Source organism: Saimiri boliviensis, chromosome 5 (genome assembly GCF_048565385.1).
Source record: "Saimiri boliviensis isolate mSaiBol1 chromosome 5, mSaiBol1.pri, whole genome shotgun sequence".
Taxonomy (NCBI): Eukaryota; Metazoa; Chordata; class Mammalia; order Primates; family Cebidae; genus Saimiri; species Saimiri boliviensis.
The window spans coordinates 1801973-1827316 of record NC_133453.1 but is presented as its reverse complement, the minus strand read 5'-3'; the positions used below and the strand labels follow the sequence as shown (position 1 = coordinate 1827316).

Genomic DNA, 25344 nt, shown 5'->3' with positions numbered 1-25344 from the left:
CAGCAGTCACGGGGGTCACAGGAGTCACGGGGACCACAGGAGGCACGGGGGTCACAGGAGTCACGGGGGTCACAGGAGTCACGGGGACCACAGGAGGCACGGGGACCACAGGAGTCACGGGGGTCACAGGAGTCATGGGGGTCACAGGGGCCACAGCAGTCACGGGGGTCACAGGAGTCATGGGGGTCACAGGGGCCACAGCAGTCACGGGGGTCACAGGAGGCACGGGGACCACAGGAGTCACGGGGGTCACAGGAGTCACCGGGGTCACAGGAGTCACGGGGACCACAGGAGTCACGGGGGTCACAGGAGTCACGGGGTCACAGGAGTCACGGGGACCACAGGAGTCACGGGGGTCACAGGAGTCACGGGGGTCACAGGAGTCACGGGGACCACAGGAGGCACGGGGACCACAGGAGTCACGGGGGTCACAGGAGTCACGGGGACCACAGGAGTCACGGGGACCACAGGAGGCACGGGGGTCACAGGAGTCACGGGGGTCACAGGAGTCACGGGGACCACAGGAGGCACGGGGACCACAGGAGTCACGGGGGTCACAGGAGTCATGGGGGTCACAGGGGCCACAGCAGTCACGGGGGTCACAGGAGTCACGGGGACCACAGGAGGCACGGGGGTCACAGGAGTCACGGGGGTCACAGGAGTCACGGGGACCACAGGAGGCACGGGGACCACAGGAGTCACGGGGGTCACAGGAGTCATGGGGGTCACAGGGGCCACAGCAGTCACGGGGGTCACAGGAGTCATGGGGGTCACAGGGGCCACAGCAGTCACGGGGGTCACAGGAGGCACGGGGACCACAGGAGTCACGGGGGTCACAGGAGTCACCGGGGTCACAGGAGTCACGGGGACCACAGGAGTCACGGGGGTCACAGGAGTCACGGGGTCACAGGAGTCACGGGGACCACAGGAGTCACGGGGGTCACAGGAGTCACGGGGGTCACAGGAGGCACGGGGGTCACGGAGGCCACGGGGGCCAAGGGCTGCGCCTTCGGACGTGCGTCTGGAGAAGACACCCACCTGGCCAGTGCGCAGACGAGCAGCCGCGATGCAAACCAAGCCCCCTGAGGGGCCGCTGCGCGTCGGGGGCGGGAGGTGCAGCCGGGCGGCCCCGAACCCGCAGCCCGGGCGCCCGCGTGGCCCAGCACTCGCTTCCGGGCGCAGGCCCAGAGGGCGGAAAGCAGAGGCTCCCAGAGGCGTCCGGACCCCACGTGCACAGCAGCGTTATTTCTAATCAGTGGAAGAGGGGCCGCGGCCGCCCGCTGTGGGTGAGCGCGAACGTGGCCCGCGCGCCCCGGGGGCACTACGCCGCCTTTAGAAAGAGGGGAGCGCCCACCCCTGCCGCCACGCACGTGGACGTGGGGGACGCGGCGCCGGTGAATGAACCACTGCCGACCACGCTGCGCGATTCCGCCCCGCAGAGGCCCCTCCGGGAGTCAGGGCCGGGGAGACAGAGGCGTAGAGGCGGGCGTCGGGGTCCGGGGAGGGGAGACGCGGGGTCTGTGCTTAGTGGGGACGGAGTTTCAGCCTTGACAGATGAAAACGGTCTGCAGAGGGAGGTGGTGATGGCCGCACAGCCCCGCGAAGGTGCTTAACGCCGCTCAAACATGGTTAAGATGGAAACAATTCGTGAAGTTTTACCATAATTTTAAAAAAGACTGTGAATGAGAGAAATGGGAGGAAAAGCAGAAGGAAGGGGAAAGAGGAGGGACACGCTGGAGGGAGGGGGGGAGAGGGCAGCGGGTGCTCCCACGAGACTTTGTCAGAGATTCTTTGCTCAGCCGGACTCCGGACTCCGGTGGCCCCAGAACCGCCTCCCAGGCCCATCTGTGCACGTCGTTGTCGGTTCCGTTTCCGCAGAGAGCCCTGCTAGGTGGGTTCAGTCAGTCCCCACCCTGGATATGGGATCCGGCTCCTGGCCCCGCAGCACCCCAGGGGGATATCTGATCACCCAGGCCTGTCTTCGGCGAGAGCCCTGCGGGGTCGGTAGTCCAGGCCAGCATCCCCCTACTGCACTGGGTTCGTCCCGGTGATTTCCCATCCCCGACCCCACCTGCTGCTCAGCCGCAAACCCCCTCTGCCTGTGCTGTTCTGAGTTGAGCCCGGTCCCCCTCCCCTACTGCAAGACCCCGTGGCAGTGGTCCCCACACCCATCTCCAGGGTTCAGAATAACTTCTGAAAGTTTCCAATAATGTTTTCTTCAACGGGTCTGAAAGGCGGTGGGGCTGGGGGTTAGATTGTAGAGAACAGGAGGGGCCAGCACGGGGGTTCCAGGGACAGGGATGGTTGAGCTGAGTTGTGCGAGGGAGGGTGGCCCGGGAAGGGGCTGCCCGGTCTGAGTGGACATTTTGGGGTGTGGGGAGAAGCAGGAGTGGACATCGGGTGAGGCTCGTGCCTGCCAGTGTGCGCCTCCCTGAAGGACCCAGGTGAAAGCCAGTCGGGTGGAACCGGGACTGGGCAGTGGCCAGCAGGAGTGACCAGTAAGTGGAGGTCTTTACTAGCGAAGGGGTGGGGCCGTGGGTCTCCGGGGTCCGCTTGTACACCCTGCAGGGATGGGGGGCTCACCACCTGCGCAGAGGCCATCCCATTGCTGGTGGCGCATCCCTGAGACGCCATCCTTGCTGCCTGCCCAGCCTTCCAGTGCCCCAGGGTGCCCAGGTGACGCCCCTTCCAGCATCCTTAAAGCCTTGCCGCTGCCCCTGACGATGACAGATACAGGTGGAGCCTCTCACTTCTGTGTTTCCTGCTGCCTCCTGGGCACTCCTCGCAGGGCGCGTTGTGGTGTGGGTTCACCTGCTGCCCAGCTTAGTGGCCTGGAGCAAGGGTGCCTGGAACTGGAGTCTGGCTCCCCTCTAACCAGCTGTGTGACCTTCACAAGTCAGGCAGTGACTGGAGGTCTCTGCCTCAGCTTCCTCACCTGTAATCTGGGGGAACTGCAGCACCCTTCAGGGTCCCTGTGGGAAATGGATGAGACCCAGAAAGCCAGTCCTGGGTCTTGAGCCTGCTGAAGATATAAGATCCCTGGTGTGGACGGAAATAGTGCACGCATTTACAAGAGTTCATGAAAGTGCTCCCTGGGAACCCAAATAAGGCCAGCTTCGTTTGTGAAGTCAAGTAAACGGGAACTGAGCGCAGCTGTCCTGGAAAGAAAACCCGCAATGCTGGCTGTGCGTCCTCAGTCCGGAGTTTATTGAGAACAGGCCTGACCCCCCGCCGGAGCCAGAGCTTTACGGGGACTCCATGCCTGCGGAGGCCTGACCTACGGCAGCCTGGCGGGGCGGGCGGGCACCAGGCTGGACACCAGTCAGTCCTCCTGATAGGGGACGTGGAAGCCCAGGGTGCTCCCCAGGGGGAAGTGCGCGAAGAAGGTGCGTGCCATGTCCTCGATCTGGGGGTAAGCCCCCAGGGCCTGGAAGTGCTGCACGTAGTTCCAGAAGTCAGAGGTGGAGAAAGGCCAGTAGGGCATGGGCGGCAGCTCCGCGTAGGGCTCTGAAAGACACATGACACCTGCCTCGGGGGCTGTCCCCGTGGCCCTGCCTGGAGACATCGTCCTTGGAGGCCTCAAGGCAGGTGATGGTGCCCAGCTGTGCCCACAGTGATATGACATTCCCAGAGTGGGGGCCCGTCCCCTCGCAGCAGTGGGGTGGTGACCTGGGTCCTTGGGACGCCTGGTCTGGGAGATGGAGGAAGAGGAAGAAGGGGAAGGGTGGGGAGGCCTGTCTTGTTTGAGGAGGGGGTCGCGTGGGGAGGGCGTGGGGCACCGTCAGCAACCTGGTGGGATTTCAGAGGGAAGCACAGACGCTTGCCTCTGCCTCCCCGGACACAGGCTGTCCTAGAGCCCAGCCAAGGGCGGCCCTGAAGATACGGGACTGACTCGGGGCTCAGGGCTGGGAGGGCCTGGGGGCTGGAGCCCAGGATGAGGGTGGGAATGTCAGAGGGTCAGGGGGCCCCAGCTCCCCTGCCCAGTGTGTTCCCAGGTGGCTGGAGGGCAGGGTGCCCGCTGGAAGACCCTCTGCTCGCACAGCTCCAGGCTGGCTCTCCGGGGCGTGTTTTCCACGCTCAGGCCCGAGCTGAGCCAGGGCTCTTGATGCGCCTGCCCGGGGTAAGAAGCCTCTTGCTCTCCCAAGCAGTCTCTCCCCGCGCACGCCAATTACTCATGCAAATGAAAGGAAAGACATTGGAGAAGTTACCTCCTTCCTCCTGCACAGGCTTGGTCCCTGCAAAGGAAGAAGAGCTGTCACCCAAGAGGAGCCCCCAAGTGCCGGCTGGGCCCACCCCACCCCATCTGCAGGGCTCGGGGGTTTTGCAGCGGCCCGGCAGGAGGGGAGAGAACCGGAGGGCTGTCCGGGGTGGGTCCAGGTGGCTGGGTCCCTCCAGAGCGGCCCCTCACCTGCGAGAGGCCCCAGCAGCAGGCAGAGTGCCAGCCCCAGCGCCACACGGGCCCGCATCTTCCCAGCGCTTCCTGCTCTGCGACGCAGCCCACCTGCGGCAGGAGGAACCCAGGAGGGGCGAGACCACCCGGCTTCCTCCACCAGCCCCGGTACAGGCGGCCCTGGCGAAAATGGCAATGGATAAAAAAATAATCTTACTGTTTTCCTAGCAGTTTCAGTTTCTGTGGTTTCAAACCACTATTTGGAGATGAACTCCCTGCCTCAGTTGGCCTTAATTTCCACGACTTAAGAAATTGCCCCCCCATCCCCCACCCCGCCTGGCCTCTGCGGAGCTCACCTCGTCTATCCGCTCAGCGGCCGTGCTGCCTGCTCAGGGGTCCTCTTTATAGAAGGACTGGGGATGAGGAAGGACACGTCACCTGCCCGAACAATCACACTGAGTATTTCATCCCCAGTGGGACTGTGGGCCTCTGCCACCCTGCTGGCAGGCAGATCAGAGCGCCAGCTTCTGGGAATCTGATCCAAAGATCAAATCAAGAGAAAAACATCTTGGCTAGGCCGTTTCTGTAATTGTTAGGACTGAATTCAGCATTGGCACTTGAAACAAAGCCAGCTTCCTCTCCACAAGGAGAGAACCTTCATCCAATATCAGGGCTGGCTGAGGTTTCCTCTCTCATGAGAAGGAGCTGAATAATTCCAGCACTGCCCCTGCTTAGAGCCACAGGCAGGAAGAGCCCCAGGTCAGGGGGACCTGCCTGCGGGACGTCCATTGAGCAGAGCCTGGGGTCAAGATGGACTTCCGTCTCCAGGTGGAAGCTCCTCTGCCATCCAAAGCATCAGCCTGCAGCTGGGCAGGAGGCTGTCCCCACCCCGGGACACCAGCAACTGGCACCAGGGGTCTCTGCGGGTCAGGCCACTCTGACTACACAGCAGCCCCACTGACCACGTGGGTCCCGGAGCTCACCTGTCTCTCCTCCTGGTCCCACCCTGTGGGGTCCCACCACCCCACTGAATTCCGGGGGCAAATGTGGTGTGGCAGCTTCCTCTGTCATTCCTGGTCACCCTGGGGGCTCCACCCTAGGGAAGCTCCTCACCCACGTGTCCCTCGGTTCTGGAATTCAGGGTCCCCAGCATTATCACATGCTGCCCACATATCCCACAAATGATTAAGGACTCATTTTCTTCCCAAACAATGCCATACATTTAACCAAAGATACCCAGAGAAGTGGTTAATTTAATTCAGACTGTAAGGCAGCTGCCCGCAGACTCGACTTTGAGTTTCATTTTCAGAAATCTGGAGCCTGTGGCTGCAGGAGGTAATGGACTCTTTCAGGACAGTTATGCTGGGAGGTTTCAGATGCCCCAGGAGGACTCGGGGCTCAGCATGCTCTCCCTCGGAGCCCACGGGAGGCACCCACTCCCCAGCGATGGTCCTCAAACTGTAAAAATGGCCCAGGGATCCTGTTAAAATGCAGCTTTTATTCACCAGGGGGTCTGGGACTCTGATCCCTGACCGGCTCCCGGGAGCTGCAATGTTGCTGGTCCCCAGCACACTTTGGGCAGAGGCAGGGGCAGCGGTCTCAGCCTGAGGGGGTTAGAATCCCCTGGGGGCCTGGCCTCGGAGTCCCTGGAGTGCTTGATAAGATGCAGGTCTCTGGCCCCCCTCCCACTCAGAGTTCTGATTCAAGGCGTGGGGGCCTGGGAATCTGCATTTCTAACACGTCTCTAGGTGGCCCTGGGCACGTCCAGGGCCGCCATCTCAAGCAGTGGCTCTTAACCCTGGCGCCACATTGAGGCCACCTGGGAGCTTCTGAAGAGTCGGGATTTCCAGCCCCTGAAGGTGAGATTCTGATTCAGTGGGTCCAGGTCTCCGCGGTTCTGAAATCTCTCCCGGTGACTCTGCAGGGTCCCTGCTCCCCGACCCCGGCCCCTGCCCCGCACAGTCCTACCCATCGTGGATGCATCGGGGGCCTCTGGAAGTCTCACGGGGCGGAGTGAGACGAGGCTGCCACACACACGTGGCCTTGGTGGGTCCCGGGCCAACCAGGCAGCCGCCAGGCGGTCAGGCGGTCTCTGCTGCCCCCTGCTGTCCATTTTGGGAACACCAAGCCTGGGCTAGGCGCGGATGTCACGGGGGCAGGGGTGCCCAGGCCTGTGCCCAGCCCGCCTCTGTTTCCTGGAGGAACAGACCAGGCACAGACACTTGTTCATGCTTTGAAGTCCTAAAGCCACGGTCTCCCCGGACGTGGGCTGCGGAGGGCTGTGCCTCCTGCCTGCTCCTCCCTGTCCCCTGGTCTTGGTCTTCACGGAGTGCCACAGCTGGGGCGTTTATAAAAGACAGGGTTTGTCCAGCTCACGCTTCTGGAGGCTGCGGAGTCCCAGACCAGGCAGCCACCCCGGGGCAGGGGGCTCGTGCTGCTCCACAGCACGGCTGGGAGTTGAAGGGCCCCGGGCGAGGGGGAGCGTTGCTTGCTTCATAACAGCTGCACTCCCAGGAGGGTCGACCCACTCGTGACAGGAAGCAGCAACCCCTCCTCACCCACAAATCCCTCCCGAAGGCCCCATCACGACACCACCATGATGATAACCAGATTTTGATGAGTGTCTGCAGCAGACAGACCTTATTCAAACCACCCTCCTCCCCTCAGCTGCCCACGAGGCTTCCGTGAGCTACTGGAAAGTCCAGGCTGCTCACGCATCTGGGCTCAGAGCCTGGGCTCTGTCCTCGGACTCGCTCCCAGGTCCCCTCTCGCCATCAGGGCTGAGGAACGTGCCCTTGCTTCGGTGCTAGGGCCCTTCCCAGTGCCTGGAGCCTGCCCTCCTCTCCCAGAGCCCAGGACCCTCAGCCAACCTCCTTGGCAGCCCACCCTACCCCTATCCCCCTGGCCCATGTCCTCTGTCCGAGGAGGGGACGAAGCCTCCTTGCAGCCCGCCCCACCCCGTGCCCCTGGCTTGTGTCCTCCATGCCCTCGGTCTCAGCAGGGGCCTTGGCCTCCTGCCTGGCTGTGCCCGCCTGCTTCCTCTCCAAGCCTGGGTTAGTGCCTGGTCCGGGTCCACCCAACCAGTCCGTGCCAGCGCCTCCGTGTCCTGCAGGCCAGCCACCCCGCTGTCCTCGCTGAGCCACAGGGAACATGCCCTCCCCACACTCACTTTGCCCACTCGCTTCTCAGCTGCTGCCTTCTGCCCCCTCCATAAACCCGAGGACAAAGCCCAGGTACCAAGGAGTGAGGGTGAGGGTGCCCTCCGAAGTGTCCTGTGCCAGTCCCACCCCACCAGTGACGACTGTCCTCGTTATTTTAATAAAATAGCTAAATGTCTTGAATTCTAGTGAACTTGAAAAGAAAGAGCTTTTTTGGATTAAAACTAAGCTGGCTTGGAAAGGGCTGCTTACAACGAAAAGCACTAAAAACTGTCACATTAGCTATGGGGGTGACAGCTTTGAAAGATCAGAACCGAAACCGTGAAAACCCAGCCTGACCTGACGGGATTGCAGATCATGGGGTGTTGGCAGGATCTTCTCAGGAAACAAAGCTGGGGGTGGTGGGATTTCAGAGGTGTGCTCCCGGGGCGCTGTTCTCAACGGAGTCCGCACAGCGGGGCCTCCTGGGGGACCACGTGGGCCGGGAGATGGTCAGAGCAAAGCTGCCCCACCATGTCACAAGACTGTCCTGTAAGTGTGGCAGGTTTGAAAGCTAAATTGTTTAAGGCCCATTTGAGTCTTATGTTAAAGAAAGATACAATTCCTTCCTTTAAGCGACCCGGAATTTCTGGCCCGGCCCCAGTGCAGGCTGTGAGAGGCTTCTCCTGAGACAGGGGATCCTGACCTGGGGCCGAGTGGGGGTGGGGCTGGGGGACCCCTGGGGACCCTAGCTGTCCTGAAAAATACAGGATGCCATGTTAGATGTAAGTTTCAAATAATCAATGAACACTTTTTTTAGTATAAGTGTGTCCCAGATATTGCCAGGGGCATACTTCTGACAAGTGCCCTTGTCTAACTGAAATTCCGATTTTACCTGTTTTTCGTTTCTCTTTTTTTGTGTGAAATCTGGCAACCCTGTGCAGGACAGAACCTTGTGGCCCCGCCTGGCCGCTGGCTCCATGCCCAGGTCCAGCCGGAAGCCAGGCTTTGAGCACAGGCTGCTGGGGAGAAGGGACTCCAGGCTCCCCGTGCCCACGAGGGTCTTTTCTGAGATGCTTCCCCCTGGAACTGGAGCGTTACGGTCACTGCACGAGGTGAGAAGATGGGCTGCAGCCTGAACCTCCCTGTCAGCTGAACCCCCTGGCCCAGGACTCCCAGGGACTCTCGGCTGTCTGGAGCCGGCCTGAGCTGGGTTTGTCACAGAGAGAAGTGGACAGAGCCAGAAAGGCAGGCAGGCCACACTGCTCAGAGCCTCCCTCTTTCGGGCCTGGAGCCAAGGATGGGGACACCGGGTGGGGGAGCCCCAGCGGCCCATGACTCAGGGGGAGAAGCACCCACTTTCCACGTGGGCTGTGACAGGTGCCTGCATCCTGTGACACAGGACCCGAGGGCTGGCGCTTCTTGGTGGAAACAGCACCTGGGGGGCCAGCCAGGGCCTCGGCGCCTTGGTGGTGAGGCAGGAATGATCCCCTAGGCACGGGGCTGGGCGGGGGTGGCCTGGCCGGGCTGCACTGGAGGAACGAGCCCCGGGAACCAGAGAGTCCCTCGGCCCCACACCCTCAGAGCAACAGAAGGTGAGGTGCTCCCGCTCCTCCGCCCCTTTCCAGAGGACTCCGAGCCTCCAACGGCCACACGCGGCACACGTCGGCATTCAGCCAGTGTTGTCTTAGCCTGAAGAATGTGTGTGTGTGCAGTGTGTGTGTGTATACATATGCATGCATGTGCATGTTCCTGTGTGGCGTGGTGTGTGGGTGTGGCATGCGCATGAGTCCATGCCTGTGTATTGTGTGTGTATGGGGCCCTGCATGTGTGTGCTGTGTGCTGTGTGTGTGGGGGGGTTGTGGGGTGTGTGTGTGTGTGTGTGTGTGTGTGTGCATGCCTGTGTGCTGTGTCCATGTGCATATGTGTGTATGGGTGTGGGTGGTGTGCGAATGTGTGCATGTGTGTGAATGTGTGTGCTGTGTGCTATGTGGTGGTGTGTGAATGTGTGTGCCTTGTGTGTGGTGTGTGTGTGGGATGTGTGCATGGCCACGTGCTCTATCTGGAAAGTGACCCCAGGCAGTGGGAAGCTGGGACCGGGAGGAAGAGGGTGAGCCGTGGTCTCGGTGCTGCTGCGGGCGGCGGGGCACATGGGGGGCGTCTGACTCTCAGCCTAGAAAGAGGCTCTTCTCCACTGCACAGTCCTCCATCTCCACTGGCTGGGGGGTCGCCCCATGAGATAAACTCCCCACTTCAGGTCTGGGGTGCTCACTGGGCTCCCGCAGGCTTCCAGAGCAGTGACCTCGGAGAAGGGAGGAGGCAGACGTCGGAGCAGGGGCCGCGGGGGAGGCCAGGCCTGGGCGGAGCTGCTGCTACAGCTGAGACTGGAGTGAGAGGGACCATGAGGAGTGAGCCGGACGGGGGCCACCGCTGACCCGCGCCTCCCTCAGTCCTCCTGACAGATGGTCTCTGGGGACACAGGGGCCAGCCCCAAGGGGGACCCGGCGCCAAGCCAAAGACAGACCACAGGAGAGCTGCCTGCCAGAAGGCACCGCGTGACCCTCGGAAGGCCATCAGTTACCTCCTTGTTTGATAAAATACGCGGATGCTTGCTTCAGGCGACCTGTCCCCCCTGGGGGTCTCTTCCCACCACAGCATCCACCTCTTGGTGAGAAAGGTCTGCACCAATCCACCTCACGTCCCCAGCAGCTGCTCTGTCCATGGACTGTCCCCTGAAATCCTTGGTTTTCAGCAGGGTCCGCGCTGTTCTCATCATCCACATTTCCCTGCAGAGGAAGCAGGTTCTCTAAGCAAAGCCACCTGCCCAGAGACGCCCAGCAAAGGCTGGGGTGGGAAAACGAGCATGTGAGGGTCGGACCACCTGCCTGGCCTCTTCCAGGACACTCCAGGTGTGCCCTCTGTCACCTGCACAGAGGCCCACTCAGATGCCCTGGTCCGCCAGAGCCCCGGGACTGCAGGCCGCTGACGTCCCCAGACGCCTCCCAAACAGACCGTGTGGCCCATCCTGTGAGGCCACCTCTGCCAGCGCCGCTGCCTCCCCGACAGGGCAGGTGTCCGTCCGTAGGAACGGAGCAGCTCTCTAAGCTGTGGCCCTCAAGGATGAGCAGCGGTGAGACGTCTGGACAGCTTCCGGGGTGCGCGGCTCCAAACTTGCTCACGCCCTGGGTCCTTGACCATGGGCCTGGATGCCGCCTTCCAGGAGAGGAGAAGGCAGAGGAGCCCGTGGGACTCCTCGTCGGAAGGGAAGGGAGCTGCTGTCTTCCCAGCTCTTGCTTCCTTCACAGCTGGCCAAGCACACGGCCGAGGCTCCCGGGCAGCCCTTGGGGTGGGACCACCCACCCCTGGACGTTTAGCAAATGGGCATTTGGGATCTCCAAAAAGGAAGGAATTCCTATCACACAGCCCGTACGGATTTGTCCGAGAGGACCTTTTCTCCCTGCGGGAGTTACCACCCAGAAGAAGATTCCGGAGGAACACAGTGAGGAAGGGCTAGTGCCAACCCGCAGTCCAGGACACTGTCATCCTCTGCCACTGGACACGTGTCCCCTGCCCACGACACATTCGCCCCCTGTGCCCACTGGCTCTCACCATCCTCTCCTGAACCTGCAGATACAGGTCCCAGTCCAGGGCAGGATGCCGGGAGGTGCAGAGAACCGGGGTGCGTGGGGGAGGCGGCCCCTGCCTGGTGACATCCAGGCCCTGCTCGCTGGACAGGGGCCGGCCAGAGGCCTGTCCACAGACCACGACGCTCCCTGTGGCCCGCCTCCCTGAGTGAGGCACATTGAGATCTGTTGAATGTCAACCCAGCCTTTCACACACTCCCATGAACCCCAAGTTCCCTACAGGGACATTTCCCCAGAAACACAGTGGGGAAGGGCAAAAGGCGGAAAACGGTTTGGCTGTTTGCCAGGTGGGGGGTGCCCAGGTTCCTCCCCGGGGCCCTGGATCCCTCTGGGCCTGGCTGGGGTGGGGGCCTCAGCGGGGATCAGAGGAGCAGCAGGGGCCCTGGGAGCAGGGAGGAAGACCACAGCTCGTAACCGCTCCCTGGCTGGAGGGAGGCGGCCAGTCCTGTTTTTCTTGGGAGGGAGACTCTCCTGCCCATGGAGACAAAAATGGATGAATTGGGAATTATAAAGCGGGGGCTGGGGGGCTGGGGGCGTTCAGAGCTTCTGCTACTTTCTTTCGTTACCTTCCTATCCATGCACAGGACACAGGACAGTCACCATCTCAAGTGCACAGCTCACTGAATTCCACTCTGTGCACGCGGTCACCAGCACCTGACCGTGGTTTGGGCCATTTCCAGTGCCCAGCGTGCCCTTGACTTTTACTGAGAAAGCCGCGCCCCACACGCAGACCCTTCCCTCTAGTCTGGTGCCTGCATCTCTGCCTTTGGAGAGAGCTCAGTGGACTCGCAGTCAGCGGACGCCCGGACCAAAGGAGACCTCCTCCACCCCTCCCTGTCTCCGCGGGCGGGGAACAGGGGCTGGGTCAGACCCTTGCTGAGGTCTTTCCAAGTTCTGATTATAGGGGCTTTCAGGGAAACAAAGTCAGAAAGGGGAAGGAAGCGCACTGGCACGCCAGAACCAGGAGAGGGCAGCCCTGGGCCGGCAGCCTCTGCACCAAACCACAGGTCCCCGTCGGGGGGCAGGTGAGGCGGGAGGCGGCGCTGCCTGCGGGGCAGGGGGCGGGCCCAGGCGTCCCTGTCCGGATCTGCTGCCCAGCTCCAGCGGCTGTGCACTGACAGGTCCCCGCTTGCAGATGAGAATGGAGGCTCAGAGGTGAGACCCGATGGAGGAGAGCTGTGGAGGCCCCCAGCTAGGTCCCTCCTCTGGGAGACGCACTCTCCCACTCTGACCCCAGTCCCTGAAACACAGCCCACCGCTTTCCCGCCAGGGTAACTCAGCCAGACCCAAAGAGGCTCCTGTCGGCTCTGCACCGTTTCCAGTTCAGGATAGTGGGGTGTCCTGGTTTCTTGTGAGATCTCCGGCCAGCTCCTGGGGTCTGGCAAGCAAGTGACAAATAGCCGGGCTCACCCCAGCCAGGCTGCGTCACTCCTGCCCACCCAGAGCCTGCATCCTGTAAAACCGCACCCGCCTCCCAGGCCCCGGAACGTGGGGGTGAAGGAGCCGTGGGCTGGGGCTCTGTCAGAGCACCCTCCCGCCTCTGGCCTGGCCAGCTCCATCCCAGACACTGCCTCTTCAGCTCCTGAGCTGCGCTGAGGCCACAGATGTCTTGTGTGAGAGCGTCATGGCTTCTGGCTCTGCCTCTTACGAGCTGTGGGACCCTGGGCAAGTTACTTGACACCTCTGTGCCTCAGTGCCTCATCTGTGTTAGGTGGCAGTGACCCTGGGTTGTGCCTGGCACACAGGAAGCCCCCAACAAAGATTTGCCTCATCGTCGGCAGAGCTCACCACCTGCAGCTCACGCATCTCCCTGGCAGTGACACGCAGGCCCTGCAGTGGCCGGTGGAGACTGGGACTCCGGGGTTCTTCCCAGCTCTGTGACGCTTCTCAGAGGAATCACTGCCACCTCTCAGAGGCCTGAGACACTCCCATGGGTCACAGCTCGAGCCTGCCCCTAGCTGGGGTGGGTAGAAGGACTTGTCCAGTGGGGTGATGGAGTGGGGAGGGGGAGGGAGTCTCGAGGAGGGAGGGGCTGAGAAGGAGCCGTGCTGGGAGAAATGCAACGGTTCTTGGTTCTTCTTCTTTTTTTTTTTTTTTTTGAGACGGAGTTTCGCTCTTGTTACCCAGGCTGGAGTGCAATGGCGCGATCTCGGCTCACCACAACCTCCGCCTCCTGGGTTCAGGCAATTCTCCTGCCTCAGCCTCCTGAGTAGCTGGGATTACAGGCACGAGCCACCAAGCCCAGCTAATTTTTTGTATTTTTAGTAGAGACGGGGTTTCACCATGTTGACCAGGATGGTCTCGATCTCTCGACCTCGTGATCCACCCGCCTCAGCCTCCCAAAGTGCTGGGATTACAGGCTTGAGCCACCGCGCCCGGCCCCAACAACGGTTCTTCCACTCTGCCAAGAAGACACTTGGAGACACCAGGCCGACTGCAGGGAGGGAGGGGCTGAGCCTCCTTGGCTGGCTCACGCCCCAGGCTTGGAAAGGATCCCTGCCCGTGCGTCTGGCCCAGGCTGTGACAGGCTGTGCGACCGGGCAGGGCACTCACCATCCCCACACCTCAGCTTCTGTATCTGAGAAGAGGGTAAAATGACAGGTTTGTGTCTGGGAAGCTCCCGGCATCTGCTGCCAGCGCTCAGTGAGAGCCACAAGGTTCGCGACACAAGCCTGCACTCAGGGAGCACGGGGAGCCCTGTGGCAGGATCGGGGTTAGAAAGCACGGGCGCTGGATGGCATCGGCTCAGACGGTCCTGGGGTAGACAGACGTCTGTCCATGAAACAAGCAGGAGGCCACAATGGGAGCCGCGTTCTGAAACAAGGAACGTTACTGGTGATCAGAAATACAATAATCAAAAGTTTAAAAATTAGCAGAAAGGTAAGAAGATAACATAACTCTCTCATAAAACGGAACAAAAGGACAAAACTGTGGAAAGTTGCTCAGGAAAACAGGAGCGCCGGAGGCTGAACTCAGCAGAGTGGACGTCCACAGTGACCGTGAAGGTGCAGCCGGCTCCTCCCGCGGAGGGAGAAGAGCGTCCCGAGGACCGGCTCACTCTCCGCCCTTTCCTCTCTTCCTTTTCTCTTGCTCTGTCTCTCAAGTCAGAACGCTCACTCTGGGAGAGGCCAGACCCACCAGGAGGCACAGCTTTGGACATTTCAGGACACTGGACACCAAATAAAAGCCTGCAGGTGTCCAGCCTGCAAGGGCAGATTGCATAGAAAGGACAGGACCTCAGAAGGCATCGGGCCCCTCTGTGGTCACTCTGGCAGCTGCGACGTATGGCAAGATACCCCGAGTACTTCAGGGGGAACCTAGAATGTCACACCTAAAAAGTGACCTGCCAATCGTTAGGAGTGGAAAGGGAATTTTCAGACCTACCAGGAGTCAGCGTATTATTTCCACGTCCCTTTCCTAAGATTCTGCTGTGTTTCGGAGACACAGTGTACAGGGAAACTCTGGATACAGAAAACAGGTTGTGCAACTGGGCAGAGGGGTGAAAGGAGACCCCCAGAGCGGCAGGAGCACCTCGAGTCCGGAGAATTGAGACTCCAGAGCAAGGGGCAAAGGTCCGAACGGGGAAACTGCCAGGGAAAAGGAAAACGGAAACGGGATTATCTGGGGTACCTGAGCACCTGAAAATGCATTGCTAGCACTGAGAATTCTGTTAGGACATTTGGATTATACATAGGCATGTGGAAAGCTAACGTTTTATTTGTTTTTAAATAAAAGCAAGGCAATAACTAACTCCAGGAAAATAAAAACGTGCAGAGAAAGAAATACCGTTAGAATGCACTACCTAGCTCAGTGTTCTATTTTACTTACATGATCATGATCCCATGAGGCATGAATATTTATTTAACCTGAATTGTGATATGGCTGTGTTGGCAGGAAGAGGAAAGGAAGCTCAGAGTGGGACAGCAGCAACTGAACAGATAAGGTCTAAGACGGCTGAGAGAGTGCGGCATCATTTACCTATTCCAGAGTGACAGATGACTCCCAGAGCACACTGGCTCACATAACAGACCCCAAATAACAAATGTGTACTATTTCCTGAGCGAGTCAGGAATCCAGGCACAGCACCGCTGGGTCTTCTGACTCAGTGTCCCTTGCAAGTTATCAGCTGGAGGACAGTCACCTGAGGGCTGGGGAAAGAGCGCTTGGCTCACCCGCCTGTCACCAGGATTCAGATCCCTAATGGCTGGGGTCTCCTTGCCACATGGCCTCTTACCGTAGGGAAGCTCCTGTTGGGGTCACTGGCCTCTCCCAGAGCAAGGGTTCTGACTTCAGAGAGAGACAAGAGAGAGAGAGCAAGATGGAAGTCTTTTTGTAACCCATTACATTTACCATACGCCACATGATTGATCCACCGTGAGGCCGCGCCCCCACTTAAGGGGAGAGAATTACACCAGGAGCCAGAGGCCAGTGGGGACCATCACGGACGCTCCTTCACCAGAGATGAGTCCATGCTGTCCGGAGAAACAGAACAAGTAGCGTATCAATAGGGTGTGTGTGTGTGTGTGTGTGTGTGTGTGTGTGTGTGTGTGTAGAGACTTATTTAAGGAACTGATCCACGCAATTGTGGAGGCTGCAAACTCAACGTCCACAGAGCAGGCAGCAGGCTGGAGACCCAGGCAGAGCTGATGCTGCCATCTTGGGTCTAGAGCCTGTTTGGAGGCAGGATTCCTTCTCTGGGGAAACTCAGCCTTTTCTCTTAGAGCCTTCAACCGACTGCATGAGGGCCGCTCCCATTATAAAGATTGATTTGTTGTAATGTAAATACTAATCTCACTTTTTTTTTTTTTTTTTTTTTGAGACAGTCTCGCTCTTTTGATAGGCACCAGGCTGGAGTGCAGTGGCGCGATCTCAGCTCACTGCAACCTCCGCCTCCCGGCATCAAGCAATTCTCCTGCCTCAGCCTGCTGAGTAGCTGGGACTGCAGGCGCACGCTACCACACCCAGCTAATTTTTGTATTTTAGTAGAGATGGGGTTTCACTACATTGGCCAGGATGGTCTTGATCTCTTGACCTCACGATCTGCACGCCTCGGCCTCCCAAAGTGCTGGGATTACAGGCTTGGGCCACCGCACCTGGCCGTTAACCTCATTTTTAAAATGCCTTCACATTGACATCTAGACAGGGGTTTGACCAGACAACTGGGTACCACAGACTTGCCCAGGTGACACTTAAAACTAGTGCCAGTAAACCTGTTCTTTGGAAATACTGTACGTAGGTGGAGGCAGGAGAGCAGCTAGCAGAAGGCGGGTGGGTGCTTCTAGGAGGTGGCGTGGGCATTGTGGAGGGTAGGACTCTGTGCTGTGGGTGCAGGGGCTGAGTGGGCACAGACGAGCTGGTGAGGCCCTGGGCTCAGGAAGTGCAGGGTGGGGCTGAGATTCCTCTGTATGCCCAGCCCCTGCGCAAGTGCTCACCTGGATGTGATGCCTGGATGCCTGCAGGGGTGGGCTGGCTTCCGCAGAAGGGGAAGGGCTCGAACAGCGGGAGCCACAGCGTGGAAGGAGACTGAGAGAAACAAGGAGGCAGGACCCGAAGCTGCGGGCCGAGCCTGAGCCCACAGCCATGGGAACGGTGCAGTAACCACCATCTGGGTTGCAGGCAGCTGGGGAGGCCAGAGAGCTTCCCCCTGTGCCAGGGAGGGGGTCTGGCCAGAAACAGACCCCAGGGGATGGTGAAATCTCCTCCCCCAAATTCAAGCAGGCGCTGGTGTTTAGGAGGCTTACAGGCAGGCCGGGGGCTCCAGAACCCTGCCATGCCAAGGCTCCTAACTGCGGGAGGGAGACCCAGGCTGGGCCAGTTCTGTGCAGCCTGCAATAGATCCATTGTTCACCCCTATTCACAGCCACATAAAAGCCGAATTTATGGGAACCAGGGCTCAGCGTGTTTCTCAGCCTGGCTGAGGCATCCGGGGGGCGGTGTGGCCCCGTCAGAGGCCGTTGGGGGCCCCCTGGGCTCTGCGGGCTTTGAGGGTCTCTGCCGGGGGTCGGGCACCAGCCCATTGCCCTCCTCCCTCTGACTCTTTGGCTCTCGGTCCCTGGTGTTGTTGGAAACTCGGAGATGAAAGAGCAGGTTGCCTGTTTCACTTCTGGCTCCTTGTCCTAGATTCGTTGATTCATCCCAGAAGCAGGTATTGTGAGCCCACAGGGTGGGAGTCAGAGGCTCGGAATTAAAGGGCTGGGGATGTCTTTGAAATGTGTGCTGAGCGCTCTGGATGGCTGGGAGGCTGCCCTCAGGCCCAGGAGCCTTGAAGGCAGAGCGTCCACCCTGCTCTGCTCTAGGGAGACGCGGCCGCTCGCCCCACAGGCAGGCCAGATGATGTGCGGGCTGCAAAGGGAGACGTCGGGGTTTTTTGTAATAGAAAAAAGAAACCAAAGACAACTGCCCCTCCTGTCCCCTCCAGCTCCCCTCTCTGAGCAAACGTTCAGTGTTACTGGCCCTGTGTGGACAGACCCTGTCCCTCCCCGTCCCTCCCTGTCCCTGTCCCCCTGAGGCCGGGCTGAGCGCTGCAGGCTGATGAGACCACACGCATTCATCCACCCTGCATCTTCCCATTCAAGGATACATTCTGGGCCTCTGCCAGGTCGATATATATTAGACTCATGCATTATTTTTGTTAGGAAAAAATTGGGGTAGGGTTTTTCATTTTGGACGGAGTGCCCACAGGAGGTCTCGACAGACCGGGTCAAACCAAAACGAAGGCACCCGTGCTAAACGCCACATAATGAAACGAACACTTGAAAGTCACAGCGAGATCCCAAAACAGACCAGTATTTCCTGAAAGCCGGAGACTCCGGTCCACCTGAGCCAACCGATACGCACGCCTCCTCCGCTGTAACCCTTACACGAAAGCTGTGGCCGTCCGCCTCTCGTTCTGATTCTCTGTCCCACCTTACCAACCCTGCTGCTCTGCCATCGCCCAGCGGGAGCTCTTATTCTGTCTTGTAGAAGGGAGGCTGCCCCGATTCACGAAGAGTGAATAAAAGCCAATTAGATCCATGAGCAGATGTGTTGTCATTGTGTGTTCTGACATCCTCACAGCTGAGAACCCTAGTATGGGGCTGCTCAGCCTCACCCCGTAGACAGCCGGTGGGACAAGCCTCCGTGCCCCGCAGGCTTTCAGCAGCACGTCCGGCCTCCGCCCACGTGGTCCAGGAGCCTCTTCAGTCCAGAAAACCCAAACCGTCTCAGCCACCGCCGCACCCCGCTGGGGCCGTGCACAATTGCGTGCACACACCCATGTGCATTGGGCAATCTCCCGCGGACGCCTGGCCAGGTGACTTCCGGGACCTCACCGCTCTCAGCGGCGATGCTGCAGACTCCTTGAAATATACTTGACACTCGTGATTTTGCTGTTATACCGTTGGCTCCTCCCAGTGGACCTGCTGCGGAAAGCCAGGCTTGCCTGGTCCGGGTGCCGAAGCCGTGGGACTTGTGCAGACCTGCCACCGTGATCGAGAAAGCCCAGCGGTGTGTTCACAGCCACGTGATTTTTGCAAAACAAATGAAATAAAACCAAACCTTGATGTTTTCCGGCAACCCGTCAAGCCCGTCGTCTTTGCTCTGCCTGCCCCGGCGTGGCTATGTAGTGGGCTGGCTGTGGGCATCTGGGGACCGCGTTGGCTCTTTACCACGGGGTTGGTGGGACATCCTTATGAGGTTTGCAGTCACTTCTGAGCAGAGCTAAGCCACTGCAAGCTGTCCCAGGCCGTGCTCCCGCCCACCGTGCTGGCTGGCTGGGGACAAGGACAGGAAGGAGCGGGCCCGAGGCCACGTCACGCTGTGAAGGTGTTCCACAGCTCGTGGTACCAGATGTGTACACGTAAGGAGGGTGGGCTGTGTGTACAGGAGCCAGAAGCCACTCTGAAAAGCGTCTGCAGAGGAGGGAGCCTCATGCAGTTCTTATCAGCCCGTTAGCACAAGGCAGCCGGCTCCTGCCACAGGTCAGGTGCACAATTAGAAACTCACCATACGCTTTTCCCCATCATTTGCAAAATGAGAAATGGGCAAAATAGAATCCCTGTGTGTGGGGCAGAAAAGTCCAGGACGTCTGAATGTGAGGTACATGTCACATGCGCCCTCCCGCAGCACCACATCTTGACATGTCTGGGGCTTCCAACGCAACAGAAGCGAAGTTCACGGAGTGGTGTGGGGTCCCTGATTAGGCCGCACGAGGCGCACCCTGACGGGGAGCCTGCGAGGCTTCTTGCAGAGGCACGCAGCCGAGCCCCGCCGTTCCACCTGCTCACCGCCCTGCTGCTGCCGCGGCACCTCATCCCCACCCAGGAGCGCCCAGATCTATGCGGCCAGCAGCCACTGGGTGACAGACGCTCCCGCCCTTCCCTGAACCCCTGCGGGGTTTCTGATGGGGCTTCTGACGGCCTGGGACAAAACCCCGAGCCTCAGTCCTGCCTATCTCTAGGGCCTCCCTGGTCTCCCCTCAGTCCCTCAGCGCCAGAGTCCTTTCCTGCTCCCCAGCCTTGGTCTGGCGGTTCTGTCTGCACGCTCCTCCGCCCGCCCCTGCCTGATGCCCGCCTGCCTGATACTCAGCTGAAGCATCAGAAACCCAGGGCTGGCCGGGCGTGGTGGCTCAAGCCTGTAATCCCAGCACTTTGGGAGGCCGAGGTGGGTGGATCACGAGGTCGAGAGATCGAGACCATCCTGGTCAACATGGTGAAACCCCGTCTCTACTAAAAGTGCAAAAAATTAGCTGGGCATGGTGGCACGTGCCTGTAATCCCAGCTACTCAGGAGGCTGAGGCAGGAGAATTGCCTGAGCCCAGGAGGTGGAGGTTGCGGTGAGCCGAGATCGCGCCATTGCACTCCAGCCTGGGTAACAAGGGCGAAACTCCGTCTCAAAAAAAAAAAAAAAAAAAAGAAACCCAGGGCTAATTTCATCAGGTCTGCTGGCTCTGCTTGCTTTTTAAAATTATTTGTTTGTTTGTTTGTTTTTGAGACAGAGTCTCACTCTATCAACCAGGTTAGAGTGAAACGGCGCGATCTCGGCTCACTCCAACCTCCGCCTCATGGGTTCAAGCGATTCTCCTGCCTCAGCCTACTGTGCAGCTGGGATTACAGGTCTGCACCGTCACACCTGGCTAATTTTTGTATTTTTAGTAGAGATGAGGCTTCACCATGTTGGCCAGGCTGTTCTCAAACTCCTGACCTCAGGTGATCTGACCACCTCAGCCTCCCAAAATGCTGGGATTAGAGGCTTGAGCCTCCACGCCCAGCCTCTGCTTGCTGTTGATCACTGGATTTTGTTTTGTTTTGTTTTTCCTTCCCTTTTTCCATGAAGCTGAAATCCACAGTAGTTGAAGTTGACGCCCTCGGACACTGAAACTCACCCTTCACTGGCCACTTTAGAGATAACGTTCATAGGACACCATGGTAACCACTGCTTCTGCTGCTTTTTGGGAACTTGGGCCAGCTTCAGTTCCGTTCAAGCCAGGCGAGACCACCAAACCTTCCACAGTGCAGAGACCATGGACAGCTACAAAAGTGTGGTGTTTACCAAGGACTCTGCCTCCGGCCCTGGCTGAGCCACCTGTGGTCCTGTGTGGCCTCGTGGTCCCATACGTGGTCCTGTGTGGCCTCATGGTCCTGTACGTTGTCCTGTGTGGCCTCGTGGTCCTGTGCTGTCTCTATTCCCCCTGTTCACATTTGTCCACTGTCTGACCTCCCACTGGAGTGTCTGCTCCAGGAGCAGGACGGGGTCTGGCCAGTGTCCTGTGTTGGACTTGGCACCTGGCTCACTACAGTGACCGGGGGCAGGGTGGCGTGGGTGGATGGGTTGCTGCAGAGATGGCCACCTGGGTGGACCCGGGTGATGGGACGCAGGAGCAGCAGGCAACGCTGGCATGGGTCTGTGACGTCATGTGTGTGATGTCATCCTGCGTGAGGGAGGAGGACTGTGACCCATGCACCACCGCCAGGCTTCTAAGGAGGCCGGACCCTCAGGCACCACAAGGACACAGAAGCTGCAACCCACAGGGACACAGGGGTGCGACCCATGGACCTCCTGGGAACTCGGCGCCAGCCACCCCTGCTGCCTGTGTGCACATCAGAGGGAGGGTCTACTCTTCACCCTTGACCCCTGAAAAACACCTTCATGCTGCCAAGGAATGCGTCTGAATTCATGTCCCGAGCTGCCATGGCAAAGGGCTGCAGGCCAGGCAGTGTAGACAGCAGAAGGACTCCCTCAGCTCCGGAGGCTGCAAGTCTGGGATCAAGTGTGGGTGGGAAGGGCCGGCTGCTTCCGCGGCTGAGGGAGGACCTGTCCCGGGTCCCCCTCCTCGGCTTGTAGATGGCCGTCTCCTCCCTGCGTCTCTTCACAGCGTCTTCCCTCGGTGTTTTTCTCTGTGTCTAAAAAGGGGACATTTGGATTAGGGCTCATTCACCCCGATGACGTCACCTTTACCTTTACCTCTTTACCTCTGTAAAGATCTCGTCTCCAAATAAGGTCAGTAGATGATGCGCTGGGGATCAGGACCTCAGCATATGAATTTTGGGGACACATCAGCCCAGAACACAGCATCTGGCCCACCTTGCGGGGTGCAGAGTAACAGGCTCCATCGTCCGAAGGCCGGTGCTTTCTCTCCCCTGCCTCACGCGACGGGCTGAAGCACAGCCCTGAGGTCCACATCCTCACCCCTGGAGCCTGTGGTCACCACTTTAGATGGCAAAGAGGACTTTGTGACTGAGTTAGTGATTTCCAGGTGGGAGGTGAGGCTGGACTAGTTAGTTGGGTGGGCTCTAGATGCCATCACGGGTGTTCCTGTAGGAGAGACACAGAGGGAGAGCAGACACACAGGAGGCCACGTGCCACAGAGCCCAGGGTTGGGACAATGGGGCCACCAGCCAAGAGCCGGCCACCACCTGATGCTCTGGGTCGAGCGTGGCCCTGCAGGCCCCTCACTCTGCCTGCTGGTCTGAAGGGCGTGAGGAGGAGGATAAAGAGCGTGGGTAACTATGAGTAACATTAGTGATAATATTGGCATTACTATTTTGACATTTTTGTATGTATGTTGTGGGACAATTATGTTAACATTGTCAGGAACCAAGATTTCCCACAAAGGATAAAAGAGATGCGGGCACAGAAGGACATTCATGTCATCAACAATTTGAATTGGAAATATCGAGATGAACTCAGGACCTAGGTGGGACAGGCAGCGTCTCGGGTGGACGGAGGCCACAGCAGCACCCAGAGTCCTCTGCCCGCGGCTCCTTCCTGGGAGCGCCTCCCGGCCAGGATTCCCTGAGCACCCGCTTTGTGCCAGCCCTGGCTTCTGGAACCACTCTGGACCCACACGCAGGCGTCTGTGGAGGGTGTTGCCCATCTGTCAATGCCCGGGCTCCTGCTGGGCAGATGTACTTCTTCCCACACTCCAGGGCCTCGGCCCATGAGACCAAGCTGCCTCCTCCCGCCGCCTCCTCCCTCCCCGCTCCTCTCCTGCGCAGCGATGCTGCCTGCCCCACCTCCCCACGCCTTGCCCACCGCCCCCGCCCCCGCCCCCCGCTCCGCTCCCCGCTCTTCTCCTGCGCTGGGCCGGTGTTTGCCTTGGTTCCAGAATCGGCTGCTCCTCTCCCCAGAATCACCCTGCCCGCTCTCCTGTCCATCCACAGCACATCCAGATTTCCAGGCCCGGAGAACTCCTTCCTCTGTGAGCGAGCCCAGCATTGCTCACTTCTCCTCCCATGCCATCCCCTCCTTGCGTGCGTGCCCCCAGTGGGGGCGTAGGGGCTGGCGCGGGTGTGGGAGGGGTCACAGGGAGGGAGCCAGCCTTGTCTCTCTGTCGCATCCCCAGACACCCCGCATAGGGCTGTGCAGTGCCCGGGCCCAGCCTTCCATCGCATTCTAAATGTGACATCTGGGTAATGACCCTTTACTTCTCAGACACATCATTTTTTCCTGCCCTTGGGGGTGGGGGAAGCAAGTGTCGGTTCCAGAAAATGACGAGGTTACAAGGAAGCAACAGGAAACCGCCAGCACGTTCCCCCGCGGGCCCTGCAGGCTGGACTGCCTGACTCCTCATCTGGTTACGGCTGTGAGCATGAGGTTTCCTGTGCCTGGTGAAAACCAGCGTCTCTCTTGCGCTCATCTCCCGGCATCCCAGACCCCCGGGGCAGCTGGGGTGGCAAAGCAGCACAGAGGCCCAGGAGTGTTCTGCTGAGACTGCAGCTGGGCAAGGAAGAGCCTGGCCCTGGACTGAGCGGAGAAGCCCGGGGTGGGCCTCGAGGCCACGGGAAAGAGGTGGCTGCTGTGTCAGCGTTGGCACGGGGGAGCAGCCCTGGAAGGTGAGGCCACTGGGGGGATGGCATGTGAGCCTGGCTCATGGGTTCATGGGTGAGCGGCAGGGGCCCGCCTGTCTGGTGGAGGAGCCCCAAGTCCACAGGGGTGTGGCTTTGGGAATTGAGTTCTCCCCTCAGGGCACTGGGTTGAGTTGAGCAGCACTGCCAGGCACGGACCACAGAAGTCACAGGCTCGCCCTCAGCTGGTTCTCTGCGGATCCTCACGTGGGCCTCTTAGCTGAGACTGATCAATTCCTCCGCACCTGCCGTCTGCTTTTTCGCCAGCTCTGGGCAGTGGGTCTCACGGGAGCAAGGCTCAGAGCATGGTGCTGAAGCCCGAGCCGGCTTGCTTATGTCCACACAGCTTTCCTTCGGCCACTCCTGCCTTCTGCAGGGCAGGCTCTCTCTATGCTCCTCTGGTCAGTAACGCCCATGAGAACAAATGTTCAAGAAATGCTACACGCATGAGCTATGGCCACAAAGGGGCCATTTCTTAATCTTCAGAAGGAAAATACCACCTCCTGGCCGCCATGCTGATGGGACGAGCACTTGGGCAGGTCCCTGAGAGGTAAAGGCGGTGCGGTCATCATGAGCCTGCGTGTTCGTACGTGCTGGACTCTTCCGGAGCAGGGGCTCACACAGGGCAAGGAAACGAGTTCTCGCTGGCCACGGCTGGAGATCTTCCCTTCCCCGAGTCAGCCTGCCCGCCAAAGGGGGTGCACACGTGCACACATACCTATGCACAGCCAGACACATACATGCTGAGATATACACACACACACCACACACCTACACACATTCGTGCCTGCATGCACACACACATGCATGCACACATAACCATGCACATGTACACACCTACGTATTTGTGCACTTGTGCATGCATGCACATAACTTGTACATATGCACATGCACAAATGCATGCACACCCATATATATACACACACGTACACACATGCACACATACACACATACACATGCACACCCATATACACACACACGCACACATATGCACACGTACACACATACACATGCACACACACATGAGCACATACATACACATGCACACCCATATACACACATACACATGCACACACACATACATACACATGCACACCCATACACACACATACACATGCACACACACATGAACACATACACACATACACATGCACACCCATATACACACATACACATGCACACACACACATACACATGCACACCCATATACACACATACACATGCACACACACACATGCACACCCATACACATATACACATGCACACACATACACACATACACATGCACACCCATATACATACATATGCATACATATACACACATATGCATGCCCACACATATACACATATGCACACACATGCATACATACACATGTACACATGTGTACACACATGCACACAATGCATACACATGCACACACATACACATGCATGCATATACACACATGTGTACACACGCACACAATGCATGGATACACGTGCACACACATACATATACACACATGCACACAATGCATGGATACACATGCACGCACATATACACACATACATGCACACACGTGCACACAATGTGTGCATACACATGCACACACGTACACACATGTGCACACACATGTACACACATTCGCACATACACACGCACACATATGTGCACACACATGCACACACTGCATGCATGCACATGCATACAAGTACACATATACATGAACATACATGTATACACATGCACATACATGCACACAATGCATGCATACACATGCACACACATGCACACGTGTGTACACACGCATACAATGTATGCATACACAGGCACACACATGCACACGATATACATGCACACACATACATAT

At 58.9% G+C, this 25344-nt stretch overlaps 1 protein-coding gene across 1 annotated transcript; it reads right to left on the bottom strand.

Moving 5' to 3' along the window:
- Positions 1-3159: 3159 nt before the first annotated feature.
- On the bottom strand, positions 3160-4654 carry OTOS (otospiralin). The gene is made up of 3 exons (XM_003936761.4): positions 4409-4654; positions 4209-4235; positions 3160-3507 (listed from the first exon to the last, which is right to left on the bottom strand). Exons 1-3 carry the CDS (start codon positions 4464-4466, stop codon positions 3323-3325), a joined length of 270 nt encoding a protein of 89 aa, XP_003936810.2. The 5' UTR covers positions 4467-4654; the 3' UTR covers positions 3160-3322.
- Positions 4655-25344: the final 20690 nt, after the last annotated feature.